The 12,178-nt window shown below is 40.5% G+C and overlaps 1 protein-coding gene across 1 annotated transcript in view; it reads left to right on the forward strand.

Annotated features, from left to right (window-relative positions):
* The first annotated feature begins 579 nt into the window (after positions 1 to 579).
* The window catches only part of CNTNAP2 (contactin associated protein-like 2), a 1,244,457-nt gene continuing 1,232,858 nt past the window's right edge, over positions 580 to 12,178 (forward strand). The window contains exon 1 of the mRNA XM_014946966.1: positions 580 to 885. Coding sequence (XP_014802452.1) covers positions 789 to 885 — 97 coding nt within the window. The 5' untranslated portion in view covers positions 580 to 788. The remainder of the gene's footprint in view (positions 886 to 12,178) is intronic.

Here is a 12,178-nt window from a genome sequence, read left to right on the forward strand (position 1 = left end):
GACAATCCTCGGTGTCAGGACTGTGCATGCTTCCTTGTACCACCAACACCCTCCCATTTCTCCTGTGGGTGACAGCCCTCGGCTGTTACTGAGGCTGTTGGATCATTGAAGACCAAACTGCACCTCCCTCCCTCCCTCCCTCCCTCTCTCTCTCCCCCTCTCCCCTCTGCCTGCCTGCGCCTGTGTGAGTGTGTGTTTGGCTCCCCGGCTGTGTGTGCGTGTGCACTGTGTATATATATCTGAGCTGGGAGGTTATTGCGAGCTTCTCTCCCGGCAGCGCTGCTCTGTGCAGGAAGAAGGGCTCAGCTGCAGTGGTAGCATCAACAGCAGCATTAGCAGCACCAACAGCTTTTTCCGCCTTTCTCCCTTCCCTTCATCTCCATCTCCCTTTCCCCGCCTCCCCCCCCGCATCATTTTGGGGATTGTTTTTTTAATTTTTCTTTTGCTCTTCTACAGTCCTTGTTATTTGATACTTCGTGGCCTTTTTTTTTTTTTCTCCCCCTTTTTTTTTTTTTCCTCCTCCCTCTGAGAAGGAGGCACAGACAGAGACACACACAAACACACAGAAATAAGGGAAAGAAAGTACCGGGACTTATCCTGCTGCTGCAAACCCAGAGATAGCAGGCGAAGAGGGGGGTTGGCTTCTACCCCAAGGTAAAGCCCTGCCCCCTTTACCTCCTCACCACCTCCTCCGAGAAAGAGAAGGAAGGAGAGAGAAGGGGCCAAAGTGGAGACAAGCAGGTCTTCTGCAGCTGGCGTTTGGAGTACAGGGAGCCAGGAAGTGAAGGATGGTTGTGGTTACCCGAGCTGGCTGCAGGGCAGCTCTCTTCCTCTGGATTTTCAGCAGCATTAGCTGCAGAGCCAGGACCGCTCTGCCTGCATCTCGTAAGTACCCTTTTCTAAGAAGCATGTACGATTTCAGCTCTGCAATAAGCCAGAGGGGAATTCCCTCAACTCTGGGGGGGCTGATTATTTTCTCTGTGCTGGTGAATCTTGTGTTTGGTTCTCTGTGTATTTGTATGTGCGTGTGTGCGCTGAGGTTGGATACTGTTGGGAATGCTCCCTTATCAGATCTTCCTTAGTGTAGATGATTTCAGCGGCAGCTGGTGTGGAAAGTTGAAAGACCTGCTCTATGATACAGTCTTGGTTCTGCATTGGAGTCAGAGGGGGAAAGGAATCAGAAGCTGTTCAAAGTTTTGGGGTGTTTTTTGTTTGTTGGTTTGGTTTGGTTTTTCCCACCTTCCTCAGAAGGTATGCAATTTGCATTTGGAAGTACCTCACTTCCACAGTTGTGTGACGGAAAAGAGGAGATGGGAGCAGTTTCCATAACTAGTGTTTCATCAAGGAGCAGCAAGAGAAAAATTTGCCTCATTTGAAGCGAAAAGAATGATTGTGAGTTGATGAGAGGGAACTGAGCCAGGACAGCTTTTCTTGAGAGAGAAGTTTTGCTTCCCATAATAAAATGAGCAAAGGTATTTTAGAGGAGACCAGCAATTGCTCCCCTAGGGAGGCAGAAATAGCAGGGAAATGATCAAGCATCTGCTGAAATGCTGAAGTTCAGCCCGGAGGAGTGCAGAGCACCTCTGCAGGACCCAATTCTGCTGTCAGTGTTAAAATGACAGCATACCCATTGATTTCAATGGGTGTGAGATCAAATCTTCAACGTTGCACTGAGCTGTAGTTTCCAGCAGAACGTTTGCAGGTAGATGTCAGTGTTAAGTATTCAGTTGTTTCTCTTCAGACCATGTAAAGCATTTGCCATTTGCAAAGTATTTTTGAAATGCACACTGAAATAAAGCGGTGCATTTTTATAGAGTCGTCAAAAATAGACACCACAGTTGTTGGTTGTTTATGGAGGAAAGAAATGTCATGAGATGTTACAGATGGATGTGTTGGGGTTGTGTGTGCGTGGATGGGGCTGATCCTACTGCCCAAGCAGGGGATTCTCTTAGGACGTAGTGTACATACTGCATAGAGATCTATGTGGCTCAGTCTGCTTATTTATTTATTTCCTGGGGAGCAGGAATGAACAATGCAATGATGAGGGAACTGGAGCGCTGCGATACTTTCTCAGTGGGTTTCTATCTGTTATCATCTGATACCTATTGAAAAATAAAACAGTGTTATTGTTCCAGGATTTGCTTACACTTAGACATTTATTTGTGTGCCAACAGAAAATGTGCAGTGGTGTCTGTGTTGTATCGAGGTCTCAGGGGCTGTAGGATGTTCAGTTATTTTTCTGCCTTTGATTTAGGAGAAATATTGATCCTGAGGTTTACTGCTTAGTTTTGACCGGCTATCTAATTTTTCTTCTGACTATTATTTCTTCGTGGTCGTGTCTCAGGCTCTGCATAACAGAAATATATGGGGGGGGGTGCAAAATATTATGATTTAGGTTGTCAGAAATCTGTTCTCAGGAAACAAAGTTCCATATGCTGATTTCTATAATAGGATTTCTGAATGTGGTTTTTTTTGGTTGTTTTTTTTTTTACATTGGGTAACTAATGGCTGTATTTTAACTTGAAAATGACCCACAGTGGGTTATCAGATTAGTCAACCAACAAATCTTTAACTTTTGAAAGAAGTTAGTAGAGAAGTTAATGGCTGTGGTAACATCAGTATAACCAGAAATTCCATGAGTAAAGGATATATATAATCTTAATTACAATTTACTCATCTACATTCCCATCTTGGCAATTTTTTTTCAGGTATTCAAAGATTTCTTTATATTTATTCACCTTCCAGGAGCTTATACACTGCACTCCTTATGTAATCTATAGCATTTTATTTCTGACTCACTTCTGAAAGTGAAATGGAGCTGGATTTGTTTACTGGAAACAGAAATATAGCTAGAGGTACACGTCAGCCTTAAAATTACTAAAGGAGTTCTCTCGTTGCAGTGCATGCTTAAAATTCTTGCAAAAATGTAGGGGTGCTTGGGAAGCGGTGTCGGGGTAGGAACTCAAGTGCTGTGTCACAGTGTTTTGGTGCACCACGTAACGGGTTATGCTGTTGCACGCCTCGCTATACAAACCGGCCACTGTGCTGTGTTTTCTGGGGTTGTTTGTCACTTGTGGGCAACTGATTGTGAGTGACATGGGGTAATCTTGTTCTCCTTTGACAAGAGAATGCACTTAGGGTTTTATCTCTCTCTCTTTTTTTTTTTTTTTTTCCTCATTACTTGATTTTGAACATCATCTTGGGAATACTTCTGAAAGAATTAAAAATTGTGGGAAATGCAGCTTTGAGGTAAAACTGATTTCCAACCACATTTTTATTTTTCCCTCCATTGCTACTTTATGTTTTGGCTTTGAAGTAGTTAACAGCAGCAAATTTATTCTTTACTGTATGTTTTAGGAAGTATGCAAGATTCATGGTATATAGTGAATTACCAATCCCTATATGTGAGCTTCCTCTTCAATGTTTTCTTACAGTCTGCTTGTGCTGGCGTAGAAAAAGGTACAGTTTTCAGAAAGAATAGAATCAGACATCACTTTTGTGAATATATTGCACCTGAAATGTTTGTTTACTTTGCAAAGTCAGTAAGTCTATCTCTGGCATTAAAAGGATGTCTCTCCCTAATAACTGATTCAGAAGGGATCCTGTTGGAAGCTTCAAATCTCATTCCATTTTATCTCAGGATGAAGTGGGTGTTGAAAGCCCTTCCTACAGTGCAATGAACATACACTGTTATACACTATCACACACACTAATACTCAGATCTTACTGTAAATTCTGTTCATAGTAACCTTTTTTGTACCTTGGCAATAAATTCTTCAATATGCCTGCATTATTATTTTTTTTTTTAAAGCATAGTGGGATCAAAATACTCTTAACTTCTGGAATCAAGGCTAATGAACATCTCAACCAGGAGAGGTCATCACAAGATAAAAAGTAGCACAGAAAATACAAATTTAGTGCTTTATAGTCTTTTACATGGCTTAAAGAGGGAGTGGTAAGAATATGACTGTGGGTAGACTAACTTTCAACTACGTTCTTATAAAAAAGCCACAAAACAGCGACCTTTTCTTCTAAATGCGAATGTTAAAGGGATTCATCGTAGGATTGTCTGCTTCTCTATGAAAGCAACTCACTTAAAAAGTAATTGTTTTTCCCAGATAAGTTTTATTTTTGGTTGTGTCCGTTTGTGTTCAATGCAAACCTGATCAGTACAGAACTAGTAAAACTTGTAGTTCTGCTACTTTTCATGTTTTGCAGTAGATCCCGTACCACTGCTGAAGTTTAACCGCATTTTACAGTAAGTAATGCAGAAATCAAATGAGGATTAAATATAGTAAATCATTAAGATTTGCATATAAGCAAAAAATAGGCATCTTTGAGCTTTGACTGCATGGCACCCAAACTTCCAATAATAGCTTGGGTAAGTGAAAAAAGTACTAAAAAGTGGAACGTCCCCTTTGAAAGAGCAAGGCATTGCACAATAAACTTCTTTTTGGGAGTTCTGGACTATATAGAATTAGTGAACCTGTCCTTCCAGTTCATGGTGCTTGGCTATTGGCGTGTGGGGATGTCATATGTTCTGTTAGACTCACATCCAGGAATAGCTATCTTCCAGGAAATTTTTCAGACGTAATGGTATTTTGTGAAATCTGGTCAATTCCAGTTGTGTTTCTGTTAGACCTGATTAAAATTTCTTAGTTTAGGACCTGTTGTCTGAGATCCCACAGAATTTAGTTTCAAGTACACCAAAATGCTTTCATGGAAGTCTAAACCTTAACCATTTTTCTTACCCCTGGGTGTCAAAGCCCAAATACACTAAACTTTTACACTGAGGACCTAAGTTTCCTTTAGGAATATAGGATTTCATAACGTTAAACATATATTTATTTATTTAGAACATTTTAGGTATGAATTAACCCAAAATTTGCATATCATATAAGATTTAAGATTTAAGGTGCCATATATCATTATATAATAAACATATCATATAAGATTTAAGATTACTGTTATTTAAGGTGCCATATATCATTATATAATAAAATTAACATTCAACAGGCTAACAACACTTTGTTAATTGGTTATTATTTTATTTAACCGCATTGAACTGAGTTACTCGGGGCGACATTCATCTACACAGGGAAACTCTGACTCAAAGTGTGATGTGGTCAGTGGGCACTGAATCAATTGCAAGTGTCATTGAATTAATGTTTTAAAAACCATTTTTTGCTTGGGTTCTTTTTCCTTTGCTTGTGTTTTTAATTCATTTCCTTTTTTAAACTCTGGTGCAGCAATATGGAATAAAGCACAAAAAGGGCTTCAGTAAGTGGCCTGGTCTGCAGGAAAGTTTGAAAGTGAGCTTAAAGACTATAAATTGAAAAACTGTCTCTGTGAACATTGGCTGTTTCTTTTGCAAGGAGGAGAGAAATATTTTCTGATTGTCTCTCATTTTTTTACTCAGGTACTTTTAACGCATTGGAGGATTATTTCAGTTGAAGCAGTTATGACAGGAACTTTTTTATCTGTAATATATTAATCAGACATTAGAAACTGAACATCTACTTGGATAATTCACATCACTATGGATCTGTGACAGAAAGTAGATTTTTTCTGTGGGAGTTCTTTAGGAATTTCAACTTGGATCTCTCAATCTTATAAATATGTTCATGTTCGATGTTTAGTAATTATAGGAATATTTAAGACTTTGTAATACTCTTAATGCTTGGGCCAATAACAAACTATGCACACACTATGCACACACTATTTCTTTTTTCTCCATGTGCAGAAGCTGATGTACCTCTGAGCAATTTGTCTCATGGGTCAAACATAAGAGAACTAGTTAAGCCTTGAGGTGTGCCACCACCCATGTCTGCATTTCCTAAATACTAATCATGGTCAGTCTTACAAAAGTCCACTTGCAAATGTGTTTCAGTCACTTCAGATAGAAAAAGTTAGAGGAGCAATATCAGATGTCTTCATCAGATGAAATTCTGACTTTTCCATTTTGTTAGACTTCCACATTTTAAAGAATATATTTAAAAGTATAGCGGTGTTTAGAAAGAGGTAATTTGATGAGCATGGTTTCCAAAATCCACATGAACATGGGATCCTTCTTTGGGAGATCAGGAAGATCTGTGGGACAAAGAGTGCAGTCTGGTAGCTTGAGTCTTCTGCCGCTGAAGGAAACAGAAGTTGTGTCACTGATTTTCAAAACTGTGTGGTTTTGGTTTTGGTCAGCAAGAAGTTCTTGATTCAGTCCATTGGCATAAGATACTAGAAAAGATTAAAAGGTTCTTCAGACTTCAGCCCTTTAACGAACATTGATTTTATCTGCATCACACTTCATTTATTCAGCTACTTTATTGGCATCGCACAGGTAGATAATCTGAGACCACCAGCTAATTGCAGAACATGTTACAACTCTAAATCTGGAGGTGTAGGAAATTGTGGTAATCAGTAATAAATTCTTCTGAGCCATTTGGAGTTCCAGCTTTGAGGATACCATAGGTACAATAAAAGCATTACCCAGACTGATGTTTGACATTTACAAAGAAGTCGGGCACATCCAGGTCGTGGTGTCTCTGCAATTTTGCAGACAACTTTACCAAGTCGAGACCTTTCCTGAGAAATGCTCTCAGTGTTCAGGCATTGCTGTAGTAGCCAGGTGTTTCCTATTTGTTCCTCAAGCTTGAGCAACTGTTAATTCAGAACAGAAAAAGGACCTTGACATTCACAATTACCTCTTTCCTCTGCCCAAAAAAATTTTGTTTGCTTTACAATCTCCTGTAGAGGTCGTTCTTGTAGACGTTAAACTCAAGTGGTCATGCTGAGCCCACTGAGGGAACTGGAAGATTTATTTAAACTTACAGTTCATAATTTGATGTTAATATTTATCAACATTTAAAATATTTATCAAGTGTTTTATTTTCTGCTGTGTACACTCTCTAAAAATACATTTAAAATAAATCAATGACTAAGATCCACTCAGCACAGCTAGGAACTTTGTTGCCATTTTGGTGTTTCTATCAGGAAAAGCTCAGGCTGGTTTACAACTTTAAACACGTAAAAAAAATAAGCACCTAAAAATACTTTCTAGTAGCCAGGGAGTATTTGAACTGTCTTAGCCAAAAGATTTTCCATCCCACAAGCGGATGTCACATTTTAGAATGAACATTTATTATTTGTTTCTTTAGAATATTTTAAGTCCCAGTTGAAAGAGAAAATAGCACTTGTAGAAATTTAATTACCTGTTTAGATATCTGCCTAACTATAACATAAACATTCTGCTTGATTTTGTGTAACTGCTATATCATGTAGTATTTTGTAACCTTTGCTCGGGGAAATTAGCCATGGATATACTATGTTTTTCTCTACTTTCTCTGTTTCTACAACGTAGGAATTATCGGCCTATAAGCATTTCTTCCATCAAGTCTAGAGTTGTGCCACGACCCATTTTTTTAATCATCTAAATCATGATAAAACCTTGGCTATGTCCCTGATTGATTGCTCAATCACATTGTATACTTACACTGAAATTTACTGTGAAGCCAATGAAAACCTGGAATTTAGAGGGCAGGAATACAAATAAGACCAGCAGACGAGCTGAGGAGACTGCCAGGGTCCGTTTCCATAAGGGGTGACTTAAAGTCTGTGATGCAAAGTTTGCCAGAGGAGAAGAAGAAGAAGAAGAATTACTGCCATAACAAGTGAAAGCTTAAAAGTATATTGGCTGAATGCAATGGGATGCAACACAGCAGGCAAGGGAACTGCAATCTTTTGGGTTTTCACATCTTACATACTGGGTTTAAATGTGACTGGTGTCAAGTTCTTGAAACACAGTTTGAAACACAGTTAAATTGCAATGTAAGTTACCCCCAGTTCCATTTATGGTTGGACTCGATGATCTCAAAGGTCCCTTCCAACCATGAAGATTCTTTGATTCTGCATTAAAAGCAAGAAAACAAAAATCTTTCATTTACACCACTGTTGACTGATTTTTCAATCTCAGATGCCTTACGAAGATCTGTAGACTCTGCCCAGATTGTCAATGAGACATAGAAAGGGCTTGTACCTATTCTTTTCTTCCCCTGAATACAGATAAAAATTCAAATTTCTTAAAAAGGATGAGACAAAATGCCAAATAAGGAAAATAAATTATTTTAAAACATCATTAAAAATAAAAACTAGTGGCCTCCCACCATTGTTCTGGACCATGCAAAAAAAAAAAAAGGGGGGGGAGGCTGAGGAGAGGTTGTCTCTCTTATGGTGACAGTAACATGTTTTTTTCTGCTGAGGAGTGGGGTCAGAAGGACCCAGTTTGCCCTGTCCATAGCGTCACCATTGCATCAGGAGAAGAGTGAGCTGCTGTGAGAAATGGAGTCAGAAGCACATCCCGCACAGGGCGGGCTCTGCTGGCTCCATGCTTCCAAGCTTCAGCAAGCTGTTCTCTCTAATGTGTTTTCCTTTGGTTCTACATCCAAAAAAATTATGCTACTGGGCATACTGTCAGTTGTATGATGAATGTCCTACCTGCTTCTTCCCTGGTACAGCCAAGCTGTTAGAAATGATAGTGGAATTCCCTGTATATAAGAGATGGTATCCATTACAGTTCCAGCCTTCTTCCAAAAACACACACAGCCAGACCCATTTGCTTCTGCTCTTAATTTGTTTGCCATTTCTCACATACCTCCTTTCTCATTTTATTAATCATCTTACGCCCTGCTCTCTGCTCTCTCCCCACCCTTTCCTCCAGCGATAAACTGACTCCACTGGCTTCTCTTGGTTTTTCATTGATTCATCACCACATCGAGTAATTTGCTGAGCCTGAAACTAAGGGAGATTGTCTTCATTGAGTCCTGATTAATTCAGCCATATGTGAAAGCTAGGTACACAGGTAATAACTCAATTGAAATTCCTTCACCGCTTAATTGCTGTGCCATAATCCTGGCATGTTAAATCAGATAATCAGATATTATGACTGAAGTTAGGATTCATTTTTTCCAAAAACAATTATTAGAATATCATTATAAGGAATGCTTTTATTAACTCTGTTTATAATTATGCATAAAATGGTTTGGGTTGGAAGGGACCTTCATAGATCATCTAGTCCAGCCACAGGGGCTAGGGACATCTACCACTAGATCGGGTTGTTCAAAGCCCTGTCCAGCTTGACCTTGAACACTTCCAAGGATGGGGCAGCCGCAGCTTTTCTGAGAACCTGTTCTAGAATTTTTTCTTTTGGTCTTAATTTAAATCTACCCTCTTTTAGTTTAAAACAGTTCCTCCCATCCTATCACTACATGCCCCTGTAAAAAGTCTTTCTCCATCTAAAACCATACCTCCATACTAAACCATACCTCCTCGCTGGGAGGTCTGGTTTAGTAATGATGTTCCTTGTTTGTTGTGTGGGTGTCTATTTTTATCAGTAGGTTGATGGTTGGACAAGATGATCTTTAAGGTCCCTTCCAACCTAGAAGATTCTGTGATTCTGTGATCTTCTTTGTAAGCCCCTTTAAGTATGGAAAAGCTGCAATAGGGTGTCCCTGGAGCCTTTTCTTCTCCAGGATAAACAACCCCAACCCTCTCAGCCTTTCTTTATGAAAGGGAGAAGCCCTCTGACCACTTTTGTGGCCCTCCTCTGGGCCTGCTCTAATGGGTCCATGTCGTTCTTGTGCTGGAGGCCCCAGAGCTGGACGCAGTACTCCAGGTGTGGTCTCAGGAGACCAGAGTAGAGGAGGAGAATCACCTCCCTCGACGTGGTGGTCACGCTTCCTTTGATGCAGCCCAGGGTACAGGTGGCTTTTTGGGCTGCCAGCGCACATTGCCAGCTCATACCTTATTTTTCATCTGCCAATATTGCCAAGTCCTTCTCCTCAGGACTGCTCTCAATCCATTCATCACCCAGTCTGTATTGCTACGGGGGATTGCCCCAACCCAGGTTCAGGACCTTGCCCTTGGCCTTGTTGAACTTCATGAGGTTCACATGGGACCACTCCTCAAGCCTGTCCAGGTCCCTCTGGATGGCATCCCTTCCCTCTGGCATGTCAACTGCACCACTCATGCGCAAACTTGCTGAGGGTGTGCCCAGGTCCAGGTAGATTACATCAGTAGCTCTTCCTTGTTCCCCAGCGCAGTCACTCCATCCTAGAAGGCCAGCAGATGAGTCAGACACGATTTGCCCTCGGTGAAGCCATGTTGTCTTTCTCTAATCACCTCCCTGGCATCCATATGCTTTGACATAGCTTCTAGGAGAATCTATTCCATGATCTTCCCTGGCTGGTTGGTATTTCTCAGGGTGTTCATTGTCAACTGCACCACTCATGCGCAAACTTGCTGAGGGTGTGCCCAGGTCCAGGTAGATTACATCAGTAGCTCTTCCTTGTTCCCCAGCGCAGTCACTCCATCCTAGAAGGCCAGCAGATGAGTCAGACACGATTTGCCCTCGGTGAAGCCATGTTGTCTTTCTCTAATCACCTCCCTGGCATCCATATGCTTTGACATAGCTTCTAGGAGAATCTGTTCCATGATCTTCCCTGGCACAGCAGTGAGGCTGGCTGGTTGGTATTTCTCAGGGTGTTCATTCTTACACTTTTTAAAAATGGTGCAATGTTTCCCCTTTTCCAGTCGCTGGGGACTTGGCTTGCATGACTTTTCAGATGTGATGGAGAGCAGCGTAACAACTACCTCTACCCTCAGTTCCCTCAGAACTCTGGGGTGCATCTCATCAGGTCCCGTAGACATATGTATGTTCAGGTTCCTCAGATGGTCTCAAAGCTGATCTTCTTCTACAGTGGGTGGGACTTCATTTCCCCAGTCCCTGCCTTGAGATTCAGGGGCTTGAGAGATGGGGGAAATGCAATTGCCAGGGAAAACTTGAGGAAAAAAAGTTGTTGAGTACCTCAGCCTTCTCCATGTCACTTGTCACCAGACGCCCTGTCTCATTTATCAGCGGGATACAGTTTCTTTTGTCTTCCTTTTCTGTCTAGCGTGCTTGTCAAGGTTTTGACACATTTCGTCACAGCATGGAATGTCTCAGTCTGGAATGATGTTCTTTATCCGAGGTATGTGACTTTACACATTGCCACATGAAAATGCCTAATGTTTCCTTTTACCAGCTGACCTAGAGGTTCCAAGCTTGCGACGTGTGTAAACTTCAATTTCCAGTCATCTTCAGCTTCAAAGAGTATGCATTTTTCTGCAGTTCAAATAATGAAGATGTTAAATAATGAAGGGTAGAAAATCAGATTTCCACTGGTTCTCACTAGGAACCACTCATTTTCTTTGCTATGGTTAAATGGTGAGATATTTAGTATGTCACATTTATAACAACTCTGTATCTTGGTTAAAATAGTGTCAGTCAAATGCTTTCAGACTTCCAAATGCATACTATTACAGTGAAGGCAGAAACAGACATAAATGCATATATATGCAAATTTGATGTGATCCAAATTTGTCATTTCAGCAAAAAAACCCACCTGCCTTCAAAACATCAGGCTACTTTGACAAGACCTATTTTTTATAAACCCATGTTGGTTTGCACTAATTGCATTTACATCCTTTACATTTTTATTAATGGGGTTCTGTTATTTTGTCTAGTAGCAGCATTAGTTGGAGTGGCTTGTAATTATGCAGGTCATCTTCTTGAGTGTCTGCACACCATACTTTCCTATAATCTTTTGGAATTTCCTTGGTGTTCCAATGGTTACAGAAGATCCGCAGTAACAGTGGTCAGAGACCTTCTCAGATACAGGTTGCCCTGATGTTCTGAAACTGTCTAGCCTTGTTAGCTTCTCTTTAACATCTTCCTCAGTTTTTATTAGAATGTAAATTGGTTTTTTGCCACTCTGGGATCTGACTATGCAGCCTTGTTTGTTATTGTCTTTTTTACTTACATGACTGGCAATTTCACCACCTCTATGTAGCAGTCTTTTGGTGTGGATCCTTTTGCACCTCATTTCTTCTCTCACCTCTTTTTTAAAAAAAAAAAACAAACCTGCTTTTTTGTTTTATTTTTATTTTTTTCCATTATGTTTCTGTGCATACATAAATTAAGTCTTGATTCCTTTTGCTGATAATTTTTCTGTATTTCTTAGATTCTGATTTAGAGAGTCACAGAATGGTTGAGGTTGTAAGGGACTGCTGGAAGTCATCTTGCCTCGTTTGGGCAGGGTCACCTGGGATGTCCAGACCCACATCCAAAGGGCTACAGATATTCAACAAT

Source organism: Calidris pugnax, unplaced genomic scaffold (genome assembly GCF_001431845.1).
Source record: "Calidris pugnax isolate Ruff unplaced genomic scaffold, ASM143184v1 scaffold71, whole genome shotgun sequence".
Taxonomy (NCBI): Eukaryota; Metazoa; Chordata; class Aves; order Charadriiformes; family Scolopacidae; genus Calidris; species Calidris pugnax.